Below are 15,772 nucleotides of genomic sequence, written 5' to 3'. Positions count from 1 at the left end.
CTAGAGACTAAACGTGCAGCAGATGCCAGCCAGCAAAATGACTAGATGCAGGCCCGTGCTTAACACAGCAAGCAGGATGCAACCCAGCAGGAAGAAACAGCACTGCCCCAAGCACCCAAAATGTCACGACAGGAAAGCAAGGCCATCTGCAGCAGTTCAGCATAAGCACCCTAAAAGAAAATTTGCCTAAGAAAACACAGGATTTTAAAAGAAATCTAAGATTATGACTGACCAATCCACATGTCAATACAAATATTTATCTGAATTTGAATATTTGGTAATAAAACAGAAACATTTTAGGAGAAAGGGAAAAATACATTGTTGAAGCTCACCTGGAAGCTTAAATTTGGCTTACCCTGATTTTATCTTAAAAGATATATGGACAAAACTGAACTGTGCAATGCAATAAGAATATCAGATTTACTAGAACCAACAATCGCCATCTCTTTATTTACACATCTAAATATGAGTTACAAAATCCAGAATTGAACAGGCAATTTGGAAGTGCTCTTTTTAGTAAAGCATTCCAAACTGAACCTCAAAGAACTCAGTTATATAAAAAATGCAATTAAATAAAAGAATATGAAAGGCACATCCCACCCTCTTCTCTCAAAGAATTGTCATGAACTCTCCCGAATTTCCCCTTCTTCCTCAGATGAAAGGGATGAACTTTCACTGCTCGAGTCCTCAGCAGATCCACTGTCATCTGAGGGTGTAGGAGACAAACAAAACACAAACAAGCAATTAGTTACAACACTGTTGTTTCCCCTCTTTCTGCTTTGCTCATGAAAGGGAAGCAGCATTCCCTATCTTCTTGCTGTAATCTCAGCTTCCTTGAGGATAACCATTTCATAAGACATGAACCGTTTCGTAACACAGGATGCAGCCCTGTGTAGGATCTTGCAGCTGTAGAGGAAAGCAAGACTATGTTTGGGATTTATTTTTTAAATCTTGGTCTTTCAGTCAAGCAGGATATTTATCCCATACAAAAATCTTCCTCTTCATCCCCTCAGAATTTCAGACGGGTGCCTTGGTTTGTTTTGAAACGTCATTTTCAGGTTGCCACATGCATATATTACAACTGGAGTGAATTATAAATAATTTGCAGTCTTGTTAGCATTTTGCTTAAGACAGGGAACCACTGAAAACTACTAAATAGAAATGAAAACCAAGATGAGGCAGACATGTGCTCCTTTAACATGTTCCAGCATCCCAAAGCTGGTGTTAAGCTGCATGAATCCATGACCTAAGGCTGATGAGGTTAAAGCTTCCCAATAACCTGGGCTTCAGAACAGTCTGTTGTGTTCCCTTGATATCATGTTGTGCGGTGCTCATTTCCCAAAGCAGCCTTCAGCCTCACAGCCTGTGACTCCTGCCCCAACACGCACCGAGCCGTCACCTTGTGGTGAGGTCACCCACATGCCACTGCTCGGTGGCATCGCACACGAGCGATACAGAAATAACCTCCAGCAAAGCAGGCCCGTGCTGCTCGCACTGCTATTCTGAAGTTTGATGTGCCTCTGGACTTAAAGAAGGTTTTGAGCATTTAGTGCCAGATGCCTCACTCAGGAAACACTACCCAATGGGAGCTATGAGGTACTGCTACTGTCTTGTCCAGATAACTCCTACAGCTGGCAAACGTGCGTAGTACATGGGACACGGTGTGCACCTGTACAGTTGCAATGGAATTTGTGCAAGAAAATAGAAGCATTTCACCCAGAAACATCTGAGGTCACATTTTGTCTACATTAAATCCAGTGTATAATCAATTAACATCTATATAGGCCAGATATGTACCGAGTAATGCATGGAGTGAGGATTATTTTGGTCCCTAAATCTTGTAAAAACTTCTATAATCCCCTACTGACTTCAGCCATGACTGACCTCGCATGCTGAAAGCGGAGCACCTGTAGTTTTTGCTTTCAGCAAGTCAAGCATAGAGACATCACATAAAAGAATCTGGTTATCTTCTGATTCACAGAGAAGCTCAACAGACAAATTTTAGCTTTAGTTTAGTCTACTATAGTAAGTTTTATTTAACAGGAATTACAGATTGTCCTCTCTCAAAAAGAGTATTTTTCATGGGTTTGACATCATAGAAATGTCTGCAGTTTACTCCTCACATAAAATTTAAACACTGAGTTCAATTCTTCAGTGCCAGCTATTTTCCTCAATCAGAGATTTTTCTGTTGAATGTTTCAGTCAAGATGCTTCAGCCATTTCTGAGGACAAGGACAGGAGAAGGAGGCCTTGTCTTCCCTAAGTTCTAGCACAGCCTCTTCGATGGGGCCCAGCTCGAGCTCCCCTTCACCTTCGGGGGCAATAACTTGAAATACAGGAGTAATGGTCATCCTTCCCAAGCTGCTGGTGCTACAAAAACTAGCCTCACATTAGCGAGCTCCTTCCTGGGGAAGAGGTAGATCTGAGATCACTGCGTAAAGAAACAGCATTTTAGCAGTTAACACTAGTTTTTGTCTGCGCTATGCATGCTCTGGCCTGGGTACAGGCTGCACTTGCCTGAGCACCCAAAGCCCTCCTGGCGTGTGCCAGGAAGGAAGGAAGGGAAAGGAAGTGCAATATTGGCAGAGGGTCCCCCTGCCCCGGAGCAGGATGGCTTAGGAGGAAGCACAGGATGGGTAGAGCTGGCGAAGAGCCTGGATGGCAAAAACACAAGGTGCTGGGGCAGAAAAGGCAGTGCCTGGGAGGTGGAGGTGGGCTCACCAACCTCTCTGGTGACAACATACTTCTCCCTGGAGAGCCTCAGCAAGTGACAATGAAACAGCTCACGAAGCAGCTAACCAAATATTGCTCTTTCTCCTTTATTCCAGGGGCGATACTCAAGAGAAGCTGTTTTTTTCCTTCCTCAATTTTACTTCCAAAATTGCTGTCTCTGAGTGACAGCGTAGCCACTCAGTGAAGTTTTAGAAAACTACCTTATAGAAAATATTAACGAAGGAAGGAAGGGGCAGATTTTAATGCTGAACATTGAACAAAGTATTTCATCCCTTCACAAGGGCATAAATGAATGTTGTAGTGTGAACAGGCACAAAAGAGCACTTTGGACAGCAGGAGGTCTGGCTGAATCAATACTTACTGTGTAAGACTAACCTTGTTAATCTTCTCTACTACATAAGTATTCCCATTTTGCATTTAAATATGCTGTAAATATTTAAATAAACACAATATCCGCTATAAACACAATGTCTCCAGCTATTTGTATACATAATTGCAAGTGAAACTATTTTAAATGTTTTCTTTCAGTTTAAATGTTTTCTTCACTTTGCACCCAACCAATAAATGACTGGATACAGATCTTTAAAAGATACTCTAATTTTAAGCAGGTTTCACCCTCCCTCTCTAAATGAGGGTATTTCTCTTTCCTCTCCTCAGTTACTGCAGCAGGCTTACATCCATGCTAACAGAAAAGGCTCCAAGAAAAAGAATGCAAACCAAATTCAAGGCTGAAGCAAATGCTAATACGTCAACTCAAAAGATGCACAAAAATAACATGATTTTCACAGCTTTAATCATAACTATTTTTCTTCCCTAATTATAATCTTTCGCTACACTATATTCCATACCCCTCAACAAGGAACTATGCTCTTGATTGTTATGGGATAGAAACAGCTGCAAAAAAAAAAAAAATCCAGAAAATGAATGGGCCTCTGAACCCGCAATAGCTGCCAGCGTTCCCCGAATAGCAGCTCCAGGGATGGCTGCTGATCCGGCTGCGGAGGAAGGCGCTGCTGCCCTCAAGGCCAGCACGGCCCTGCTCTGCTGGAGCTGCTGGCAGTGGTGGCCACGAGGAGCTCCCCTCCTCACATTCCTGCCCTGCCTCCTCCTGGGACCCGCTTGGCACGGCCGGAGCAGAAATACAAAACAGAGGCGTTCAGTCAACACCTAGCTGAATCTCTACCCCTAAAAGGACAACGGCCCTGCCAGCTCAGACGACATTAGTGACAGTCACCCTGTTCAGATCGAGTTTATGAGTCAATCAATTGCAATTCCCTTCCGGCACGTAAGCCACAAGGGAAAGGCACACCAGTTAGGAGCAAATAATGGATAAATTGAAGGTATCTAGTATCCTTGTTCTCCAGTAAATCTATGTGCATGCCTTGTGTGAATATAGCAGTGGTACAGTATTCTGAGGATCATATTTTTCAGATTAACTAAATAGAGGGCCATGATTCAGTTTTTGTAAGGAAAATTTCCACTGAAAAAATTGCTCAAATCTTCCCAGAAGTGTTTAAGAATCAGACTTGCCCATCCCTGGAAATGATGGGATGAACAACTACAACGACTAGTTAAACCGCTCCTTCTAGCAGCAGCTGTGAAATGCTAAGCTGGGACACGAAGCCTTTAAGATGGGGAAAAGGATGGAAATGAACTCCAAAAATAAAATATAAATCAAATTCCTACAAGACTCACTGCGACTTTTTCTCACCATAGAGTACTTTTCAAAGACCAGGTACTGCTTTTAACCCAACTATCAAGCCCCTTCACCACTATGGTTCCTAATGGCTGGCGTGTATTCAAAACCACTTGTCCAATGCTAAGAGTTCTGCTAGAAATCATGGAAAATCATTCCCTTTTATGATCAGGAGGCTTATTATAAGTGACCTTCCCCAGACAGCTTGACTTTTCTGAAATGACCAGCTCTGTCAAACTTTATTCAGGATTTAGCACAATATCAAGAGGTATTTTACTGTGATGGCTGAAACTATACAAAAATGGACCAATCACCTCTTAACAAATTTGGGACAAACACATACAATACAGCTTGTGTTCAAAAGCCATCAACCAGTTGATTTAAGACAGAGCATTCATAACAGTGTTTTTACAGTGATCTTTTATATTCAGAGGAAAATACAAGACACACTGTACATTCCCCGCATTAATAATGGGTGTATCCTTAATTATTGTTTATTCAACTAAAATATCTAAGTATAGCATAACAGGAAATAAATATATGCTTACCTTGGCCAAGAACCACCATGTCATTCTTCAGTGTTTTCAAGACCACAAATAGAGTTGGGTACTCAATTATTACTTTGTCTTTCAAATTGTCTAGCAGGCTTTTACTGGCATCCAGTTCATGGTACCTTAAAAATAACAGGAAATAATATTTTAGATTTTAATACTACCAAGGACAAAAAGACTTTTTTAACCCTCAACTTTTGAGCCTAGGAATATGAGAAAGAGAATGAAATTCCCATTTTCCTGTGGACTGAAAGATTTAAAGAGTTCGTAATGGATATTTTTACCAAAATCAGATATGGATATCAAAATGCCTATACATTTCCATATTTTCCATAGGGCCTCCTCCTTCTCTGATCATTTAGATGTTATATAGTTGGGTTTTCTTTTTTCTATTTATGAAAATTGGATTCTAAAGGCATGTAAGACTCAAAGTTCTACTTGTTTTTTCCAACCAGTCACCCTGAGTATATACTAATACACGTGTTTGTAGTTTCTCGCACTTAAGAGCTTTAATACTATGGGTTCAATTTACAAGGTTTGCCATGTTATCTTAGTTTATCATGTTTGCTTATGAATTATCAATGATTTATTGAAAAGTCAAAATTAAAAGCATAGCTAAATGACTATCAAAACAAACATACTAGAAACACTTAGAGCACTGTTTGCGCAGGAGTAATGGCCTGGATAGAACTCTCATCCCCATTAAGGCAGTCGTTTCTAAAAGATGGTACGAGATTCCTGTTTATGCCTAAGCAAATCTCTGCTCCCAGCATCATCTGCAAACAATTCTCTGTAGAAAACCCCACATATTTGTGTGTACTACAGGAGGCCCTGGACTTGGATGAGCAGCGCTTTCCCATATAAGGGCTCCTCTCCACCCCAGAGGGTGAAGCCAGTTATGTAACAAATTATGCCACAGCAATAAAAACCAAACCGAGCATATTCTCCACAATTATATCCTATAACATAATGCTCTCTCCCAACTCCCTACTCAAAATCCTGGGGGTAGGCTTTTGGAGAAAGGATCCTTCCTTTCGATGCCCTGTAAAAGAGGACCCTATTGCTTTCACTTGATATACTTCCAGCATCCAAAAAATGCTCTGATATTATTATACTGCCATCTCAGTTATGTGATTCTTTCTGTAATCAGGATTATTAAATTACTCAACTACTGCATTGAGTTATAAGCACATGAAGTTCAAAAATAAAACACACTCCGGGTAATAATTGAAGTATTTCCCATAGCTGCTCTTCCTTCTCTGGGCATTTGCATGTTATGCAGCTGGGCTTTCTTTGGTCAAAAATACCCTGGGCGGGTGAAGGAAATTACTTACTTTATGATTTACAGGAATGTGTAATTAATTACAGTACATGAGAGGAATTAGTGGACAAGAAGAATATTGAAGGTAAAATAAGATTGGAGTTCTTGGGATTTAAGGAAAATTTAGTTTGAGCAAAAACTATTTCACTCTCATATTCAAACTTTAATCATCATGAAAATATTTGGTTTCATGTTTCTCTCAACCCAAAGTAATTATGACCTGTTCTTACTGAAACCCTTTAAAAGGGATAACAGTATATTACATTTCTTATTGAATGAATGCATTCATAAATTGCAGATTAACACACATGAGCAGAAACATATTTACTGCTTTATTTACAGTACTCTAAATGCAAAGTATGGCAATACCTTTCCTTTGGCAAAGGCCTCGACACATTCTTTTCTGGTTAAGCAAACATTTACCACCAAGAGGCTAAAGTAATTCACATGCCACAATACACTTTCCATTATCTCATGTTTTAGACAAAACATCTTTAGCGTCCAGCTTGGCATAAGATAAAACATTTGAACTAAAACTATTTTATGATAGTAAATTACTGACATGTTAGATCACCGAGTCACAGCTTTATCTTTTCTGGTTTTTAAGTATATTTTATTGGTTGACAGTGACAGAGGAAACATCCAAAGTTTTAGTGCATAATCTGGGCTATAAACTTCAGGGAGAATACAACAATGAAGCTTAATCCTTCTCCTTTAAACTTCCCTGTTATTGCCTACTCTATCCATACCCTCCACGTCATATGGAAGTGCAACTCAAGGTTTTCTGCTAATCCACCTGCCACCCTCTTCCTTGACTACACATCCTTAAAAGATCTCAATGGAAAACCAAAAGTTGTCCCTCAAATCCAAGCACAGATATAGGATGGCTCCTGAAGAAGGCTCAGTTTTTCAGACTCTCTCCAAAAGGTCTCGTCCTGATAAAACCTTCCAGCTTTTCTCCCAGAAGTAGATCAAAGTCCTATAGCGGGAAGCTAACAGCACGGGCCTCTGGCCAGAAGATGACTGGCCCGCAAGGCTTTTCCAGAACCCTCATTTCACACCCAAGTTCATTTTTCACTTATGAAAGCTTCTTGCCATTTTGGAGAAAAGCTGAAGAGAACGAATCTGAAAAATGACACGAAATAGATTTTTACGAGCCTCCTGACTGCCTGAACTGACCACGCACGACGATGGTCTGAGTAACGGCGGGGGCTGGAGACGCCGCAGGTCCTGCTCCAGAGCACGAGCGCCAAGCGCGAGCGCCGGCAGGGAAGGGGCCTCGCGGCAGGCAGGCGCCCCCAGGGTGGGGAAGCAGTACCACACCACGAGGAGATGTTCTTCTACCACCAGTTTCACCTGCTGGCCCTGCAGCGCTGCCAGGCTGCTCAGCAAGAGCCCATGTGGGGCTGCAGCCCTGCCCAGGCCTTTCCTTGGGTGCACAGTCCTGCCCCAGGGGTCAGTTAGGAACGAGTGACAACCAACACGAGTCTGTCCTTCCGCTCTGTGACCCGCCTGCACCCCAGCACCTGTCACAAGCACCCACTTAAAACAGACAAGCTTCTTCGGCCCTTTAAGATAAAATGGATTCAGAGATCAGACTGGTTTGGGCCCCTGAAATGAGCGGACCACAGTCCCAAAACTTCTCCCTTACTGCCCAAGACCACACGTTCCTTCAACCCTCCCACAGCTGCCTGTCACTGACCACGCGTGTTGGCCAGGACAGGCACCTTGCAGCCCAGATACATGTGATATAGCACATTCCTGGACTGCGAATCTGCAAAGAAACAAGTAACACATGCACTCTGCCCCAGCCTTTTTCTAAAATAACTCATAATTAAAGTATTCACATTCTGGTACCTAAAGCACTTTCTCCCCATCTTGCTTCCAATGGCTTCCCAACCACCACGGTCAGCAGGACTTTTCCTTGTCCCTTCCCTGCAATGGCCTGCCTGCCCTGCTACTTCCCACATATTTTCTCAGTCCCTTCCATACCTTCCCTCAGCCTCCCTTTCTACACCGCCTTTAAAATACCTCCCCGATTAATTTCTCCCCCCAAGCAATGTCCCAGAAAAATAGGGCCTGGATCTTGTCTTAGTCAGAAGATTCCATTTATAAGGACCACAAAGAGACAATCTTGGCAGGCAACAGCTTTTGATTTCGGCTGGGGTGAAATAACAATAACTGCTTTTTAAAGGACAAAAATCAAGCAGAATTCTGACTGCCAGCAGGCAGTTTAAAAACCTAGCAAAATTGTGACAATTGAGAAATTTTAACAAGATTCAGCAATCCCACATGTTTTCTATATAATCTTTTACAAATACATATTTGCTACCAATCACCTCTTTACCTTCTACAAAATGCTGGATTTGTCTCTGCATTTTTGAAAGCATTTGAGCAAAGGATAGGTTCAGTATCTATAGTTATTCCATTACCTTCCAGGAATTCAAAATTTCAGCCTGCTAATCTGTCTCCCACAGACAGGAATGCTATATTAGGTCACCGCATGACAACAAGCTCCCCAAATGGAGCCTATGGCTATCATCTTGGTGGCGTAACTTGTCTCCATGAATTCAGACAGCAGGAAATTCCCTGCTAAGAGCAGGTTTTCCTGCATGTCATCTACAGGAACTATGATTTTAATAGTAAAAAAAAACCCTTGCAATCTGGAATTAAAGATAAATTGCAAACATGTTATATATCTTCAGTTTGATCTTTTAGTCACTGAAAAGAAAGCAAACAAGTTTTAATCATCTAAGTCACTGCATGTATTATTAAAATGCATATGTTTGTATAATAATGTTCAAAAATTTCCAGTGACAGCTCTTTTTCATATTTTAAAACAAAGATTTTTTTTTTTTCTTCCTAGAACCAAAGGGAAACATTAAGGTATTTTTGGGCATAATTCAGATAAAATAGAACATAGGACTTCAGGAATCTATTTCAGGCCTAACGCTAAAAATTCATTACCAAACTCCCAGTAACTTATAGGAAGAAAAAGGATTGTTTTATTTTTCCAGCAAAGGAGGGTAGCCTTTTCTAGGTATCTCAGTTTGCCTAGAAGAGAGCAAAAGATGGGATACAACGTTTGCAGTCTCTTCCATGCTGAAATGCTGTAGCACAGCAAGGATAATAACTAACAGATGGACTTTCATTCCTAAGTGGTGAATAATCTCTTCGTGTGGTTATGATTTGGTGAACATGGAAGTAGTGAAATGCACTTTTGAATTACACATGAAAATTATATTTCAGAAAATGAACAGTATGTATTGCACATACATCATGATGCATAATTCTTCTGTTCAACATTTTTTGACTTTTTAAAAAATTTGGAACAGTGAATTTTGTTAGTCCATATATGGGAGAATTATAAAATGAGCAAAAAAAGGAGGGGGAGAGGGTGGTAATTATTTGCCATAAAATTTCCTTTTCAGTGCAATCCTTAACAACTGTTCAACAGTCAGAAAGTCTCTAATTTGGTTGAATATTCTTTTAAGGAAAGAAAGAGGGGGATCAACTAAGTTCAAATTAGCATTCTAATCTGAAAAGAATTAGAGTGCGATTCATAAGCATTTTTATAACCTGGTAGCTCCTCTTTATACTCCACGGTGACTCTCCTGGACTCAAACGCTCCGAGCTTGCAGCATCAAACACCCACTGACTTCTTCCATACTGTCAAAAATTGCACAGTTTGGCCTATGCCAATACAGAGCAGCTTCTTGAAAAATCCCTTTTCAATCAGATCCTTGTCTTCATCAACACCTTCATTACAGCATGAGAAGAAGTGTTCATTAAAAAAACAAAATTCTCTTATCTTACTATCTTATTTGGCCCACAAGTCCTGCTGAGAATCAATTACAAAATAACATTAGGAAAACTAAACTTTTTGAGTTAAGACATCCTGGGAAGAGCAAAATAATAACCAGGTGAAGACAGCAGGAACACTAACTGTCACCTAAGTTATTAGGCACAATAATATTTGACTGGAAGCATTTAGCAGGTTGTTCACTTCTATCACATAAAAAAAACCAAAACAGTTAATGAAAAAAAGATATGAAAAATAAAAATATGTCACCCTAGAAGCACAAAGGCTGCCCTTGTTTAAACCTCTTGAGAATGAGGAAATTAGTCAAAGACAAAAACGCCGTAACAGTTGTTTAAGGCAATCACGGAAAAATAAATCGGTTGATGGCAAAAAATACAAAGCAGATAAGGGATCTGCTGCAACAATTCATTAGACAGAGCTTTAGGAGTGAAGTGGTAAAAGGATTCAGGATGTATTAAAATGATCTAAAGACTAACTGAAGGACAAGACACGGAGCTTTTCCTTATAGGACAAAGCAGGACAAACCAAGACTAGAAGAAAAATGTGAAATTAGCAAATACCATTTGGTTTGATTCAGTAAAATTTTCTTCAAAGAACACAGAAGTAAAGGGTCACTAAATTTTAAGAAAATATATATCTTCCCCACGTCTATAAGACATGAGAAGGAATTATACAATCCAGCAGCAAGTAAGAACACTATAATCCAAGTACATCCTGGCAGTGGTGTTTTATACAAACACGAATTTGCCAAGCAGCTCCATAAACTGCTGACAGTTAAGGTTAAATAATAAATGAAAAAAAAAAGTTGCATAGTGTAGCCAAAAAATTTATACCAAAATCATATGAGGCTACTCCACGAATGATAAACAAAACATCGTAATGAGTTAATGACAGGCAAAAGGCCTAGAGGGAATATGAACTTTCACAAAGAAAATGTTACTAGAAAGAGAGCGGGTTGACTAGTGAAGATGAATTCTTTAATTTTCAAAAACTGCAGCAGTATTAGTGGCATTATTAGCACAATAAAAGCTGTGGGTGCTTGGTTCCCCCAAAATGCAGGGAAATCATTGCCTGTAAATTTATCAGTAATAAACTACTGGCATGATGAGAGAAGAGAAAAACTGAATGTCACAGGTCTACAGCTCATGTGTTACACAGTCTCATGAGATATATCTTGAGACATTTCTGTAAATAATCTTGAAGGTGTGTGTGTGTGGCGGGGTTAACCAAAGCACACCAAAGGGTGTAATGACAAACTCTACCAAGTCAGGAAATCCGCATTTATGTGCAAGTTTATACTTACCTGCACGAGAATCTCAGTGCTGGAAACTTTCCATTAAGGGGTTATTAATGGTTTACAGTAAAAACAAAAAGTTACGGAATGAAGAAAACAAGCTATTTTCTTGGCAAAACAAGCAGGAAGGTCAATTCCCTCCTTGGCGGGGTCAAAATAATCAGTCCTAGCTCATTTCTGTCAGGAAAGAGAAGAACAGAGGGATTCCCCTTTGGCACCGCCAGAAGGAAATAACAGGTTCTTGCCTTTCTCACTGGAACATAAAAATGTTCCCCTTCACATTGCCTTTGATAAAACATGATGGCTAACCTGGCATTCTTCACGGTGCTGCAGTTTCCAAGCCACCTCAGCTCCTCCCAAACGCATTTGCCTCTGCTTCTAAAGGCCTTTGACTCCAGCCCCCGATGCTGCCTGGCCTCCCCAAACTGAGAAAAGCTCATTCTGACCTTACTAGCTCAGGAACTAGCTCTAAGTTGGTGTCGCATTCTTTCCAAGGCAAACCCTATCCCTCCTTCGGGAGAATATTTAATTAAACTGCATCCATATGGATGCTTGTTAAAGTCCTCATCACATCTCAACTAGAGAAGGACCACAGCCAGACAAAGGGTTTCAACCTCTGGTCTGCAACCCATTTTTAGCTGCTGCCTCTCTCCCAGGGGCAACATATTTAACAGATTATTCAACAGGGTTTTTTCTTTTCGTCTAAAATCTTCTCATGAACCTCATGGACTGCCTTTTTGCCTTTAAGCATGCCTCACATGTGCATGCTATGCAGTACATGGGCTTCCAAAAAGACTTTTTTCTATAGTGTGCACATGCTGCACATTTATATGGGTGAGTTCCTGCCTGCATGCCAGGAGGGGTGTTGGCCTGAAGCAAGCTGCAACATCTGCTCTGGAAACTGCAATCCTAGATGCACTTTCCCGGGGCTACAGAGAAGAACCACCTATGCATAGGCTGGCTACAGTGCCCTCATACCACAAGCCCTATTAGGTGGCAGAAAAGAGGTCACAGTGCAGGGTTTTCCTCATATTTTTAGAATCCGGGGTCTGTCCATCTCCTTTGTAAATGTGAAAGGTCTGAAGGGTTTTGAAGCTGCCTGCATGTTTACATCACACCACCAGATGAAGAGCTGGGCAGAGGACAAACCTCTGGCTGAAGCCAACACTAACACTTCTACTGTTATCTCATCCTTTACCTCCTTCCTTACTCACACATTCCTCCTCTCTAAGTGGTCTGGATCAAACTTGCTGTAATGCGGACTGCAGGATTTTGGAGAGGAGACTGCAATTTCAAATAAATCTTTGTGCAACAGATGGCTCAAAATCTTAGACACTCTAGCTGGGACTCTCCACAAGTTCTAATGCAATACCATTAATTATAAACTAGTTCATCCAAAAGAATTCAGCATGGGTTACAAAACGCCGGGTTGTTATTTTAAAAAACAGGCGCATACTGGTTCATAAAGGAATCCTTTTCAGGAAAAGAAGAAATGAATGATTGCTCAAGATAGTGGTGTGGACCAATTCTGTTTTGTTTCAAATTATCCCTAAAATCTCAAAGGTCAAGTAATTCTAATAAGACACCATAAACATTTAGCTATGCATATTAAAGATTCAGATCATACATTTTATAGTCAGCAATGACTAGATTTCTGCTTTCCATCTGTGTTGCGTAATACGTGATTTCAAATGAAAATCTACGTAGATGGGAAAGAAAATTGACTACTTTTACAGTAAAAGTCGCATATCTTGGAATCTGTTGTTCTCCATGCTTTTGCACACAGGGACCAATGTTTAAAGAAAGGAAGAGAAAGCGAAAATAACACTGAAATGGCCAGTGAAACCAACCTGTGAAGGCTGAAATACAAGAAAACTTAAGTATTAAGTAGGAAAAGCCTGAATTTATAATAATAAAAACAAAAACTAGTATTTCTGAAATGATAAAAATGAACTAAACTATGCATCACACTAACAGCAGTGATTTTTAAAGCAACTGAATTTTATGTGAGAAGTATAAAGCAAAAACCATAAGCTCTACTGGACTTGCATGACGTAATTCACAAGTGATAACGTGGAAGGAAGTGCCCTAAGAAGCTGATAGGGGAAACCGAGACAGACTCTAAGGAAAACATTAACACTATCAGCATTTGAGGCTATTCGCAATGTACTTAAATATAAAAACGTTTGATAATCTGAAAACCACTGACAAAACGTCAGCTACCTAATGGCCATTTTTAAATAACAGGAAAATAAATAATCCACTAACACTACATTTAAAAGGACTTCGTCCCATTTATTACTCTGTGAATTCCAAGAAAATTTTATGAAAGTCTGTTGGCATATTTACACACACCAAAGCAAATCAAGAACTTACTTCATCCTCCCAAATCTATTACTATGACTACTGTGACCTACTAATGTGATCTATCCCTTGGATATTTAAAAACAATAGGCTACAAAAGAAAATTCTCTTTTAGCATAGAACCCAGTCATCCAAGGAAATAACTCACATTTGTGCCAGCTGATCTGGAGACAGGGAAGCGCTCCAAAATTACTAACATCATCCAGCATTCTGGGAAGCAACTGCATTGGATCAGTTAGAGCAAAATAAGTGTTCATCACCATAAAGCAGTGGCATTTAATAGAGAAGGACCTCGGATACTTGCTTAGCAGATTTTCTTCCTGTGGCCCACAAGAATTAAGTGGCAAACAAACTAATTCCTGTGGCAAACAAACCAGTGTTCTCACATGTATTAGCCAACGTCACCGCAGAGAGCAAGAAGTCCTTTGATGTTGCAACTGTTTTCATATTTTTGGCTTTCTCAGTAACTGAAGCATGAACTGCACCAGCACCACCAATATAAACACCCATGCTGCAACTCAATCTATATGGTCAACATTGCTGAAGGGTTTGGCCTCAGCAAAACTACAGGACACAGCCTGGTGTTGTAGGTGCCTTGAAGGAGAGGGCTCGCTGACTGCAGTGCCCTTTCCAGGCTTTTAAGACCAACAAATTTTCCAAGTACCTAAACATTCAATCAGAGCCTACTGATATCTTCAAAGCTCCAAGAGCACTTTGTAACAACTTATTCTGAAACAATGTTCCCATGTCACTGAACATACACTAAGAGCCAAAGGGAAAAAAAAATAAGCGTGTAAAAAAAGACCTAATATCAATATTTAAGATAGCTCCACTTTTTAATTCCCTTTAACTAAAGAAGCTCGGTCAAAGATGGGCAACTATCTAAACTGGCTTCATACACCGTGTTACTAAATGTAGTAAAACAGATCTTTCAGTTGTGTGGTTTAATTTCGTTATGATTTACTTAATTATCTTTTAGGGTTTTTTTTTTTTTAAAAAAAAAGCTTACTGTGAAAATATTTTGTTGCTATTATTCCTTCTTTAAAAATAGGATCACCTTATATGATAAGAATGAGCTAGTAACTATTCCATCAATATGAAAAACTCTATCCATTAATTTAACTACAACAAATATCAAGAGTCTGTTCTTAGAATTCTTTTTTTTTTTTTTTTTTTTAAACAAAGCCTAATAAGGTAATTCTCAGGAAAACGAGAAGGTGTACTTCTCAAACCAGATTGTATAATTTGGCAATTGCATCTTTCCTTTCCTTAGTGGAAAAAGCAATACTCTTACCATATGAAGTCACTTTGAAGGCATCCCAAATAAAGGACTGAAGACAGTAAGGACATTAATTTATTCTGAAGAAAGAAAAGACTACTCTGTAAAAGAATGTAGACTGCAAAAATCATCCAAGAGGCAGCAGTTAAACCTTTCTTGGAATGGTTTCAGTTGAGGAGAGAATGGACATCAACCGAATATTGCATAACAGGTGAGAGAGACGAGCACCACCAAACGGAAAACTATTATAACAATCCATTCAAATGCAGATTCTTTCCAAACCGAGGTTTTAAAGAGAGAAGAAAGTTGTGCAACATTTGTGTTTTTAAAGCCTCCTTCCTAAAATTCCTAATAAAGCAAAGGACAGTTAAGTGAGAAGACTGTCAAACAGTCTAACAGTTGTGACACAAAATATTAGGTGATGGCCAGGGTGGAGTTGACATTAGCAGAGATTGTGCTTTGGGTTCCTCCATCATGGTCATTCCAAATAACTGTGGAGCGCTACCTACTCATTCTGCAAGCAATCCTGACCTGCCAGCTTTAGCCAAGACAGGAGATAGATCAGGATAAGGATCAAGGAAATAGAAATACGAGCTTACTACAGAGGAGAAAGTTTTCTCTAAGAAATGTCACCACTGATCATGAAAGGCAATTAGCACGAAGCAAGCAAGCACCACACTGCTTAGCAGCTCTCCACTGTGTCCATGCAAT

At 39.9% G+C, this 15,772-nt stretch overlaps 1 protein-coding gene across 1 annotated transcript in view; it reads right to left on the bottom strand.

Annotated features, from left to right (window-relative positions):
- Positions 1-431: 431 nt before the first annotated feature.
- ZNHIT6 (zinc finger HIT-type containing 6) overlaps positions 432-15,772 on the bottom strand; it is a 29,417-nt gene continuing 14,076 nt past the window's right edge. The window contains exons 9-10 of the mRNA XM_088526015.1: positions 4,978-5,102; positions 432-706 (exon numbers count right to left, since the gene is read on the bottom strand). Coding sequence (XP_088382141.1) covers positions 621-706; positions 4,978-5,102 — 211 coding nt within the window. The 3' untranslated portion in view covers positions 432-620. The remainder of the gene's footprint in view (positions 707-4,977; positions 5,103-15,772) is intronic.

Source organism: Tinamus guttatus, unplaced genomic scaffold (genome assembly GCF_059628265.1).
Source record: "Tinamus guttatus ecotype Peru unplaced genomic scaffold, ASM5962826v1 Tinamus_guttatus_pri_ptg000242l, whole genome shotgun sequence".
Classification (NCBI taxonomy): domain Eukaryota; kingdom Metazoa; phylum Chordata; class Aves; order Tinamiformes; family Tinamidae; genus Tinamus; species Tinamus guttatus.
The sequence above is the reverse complement of the archived record's forward strand: the minus strand, read 5'-3'. Positions and strand labels throughout refer to the sequence as shown.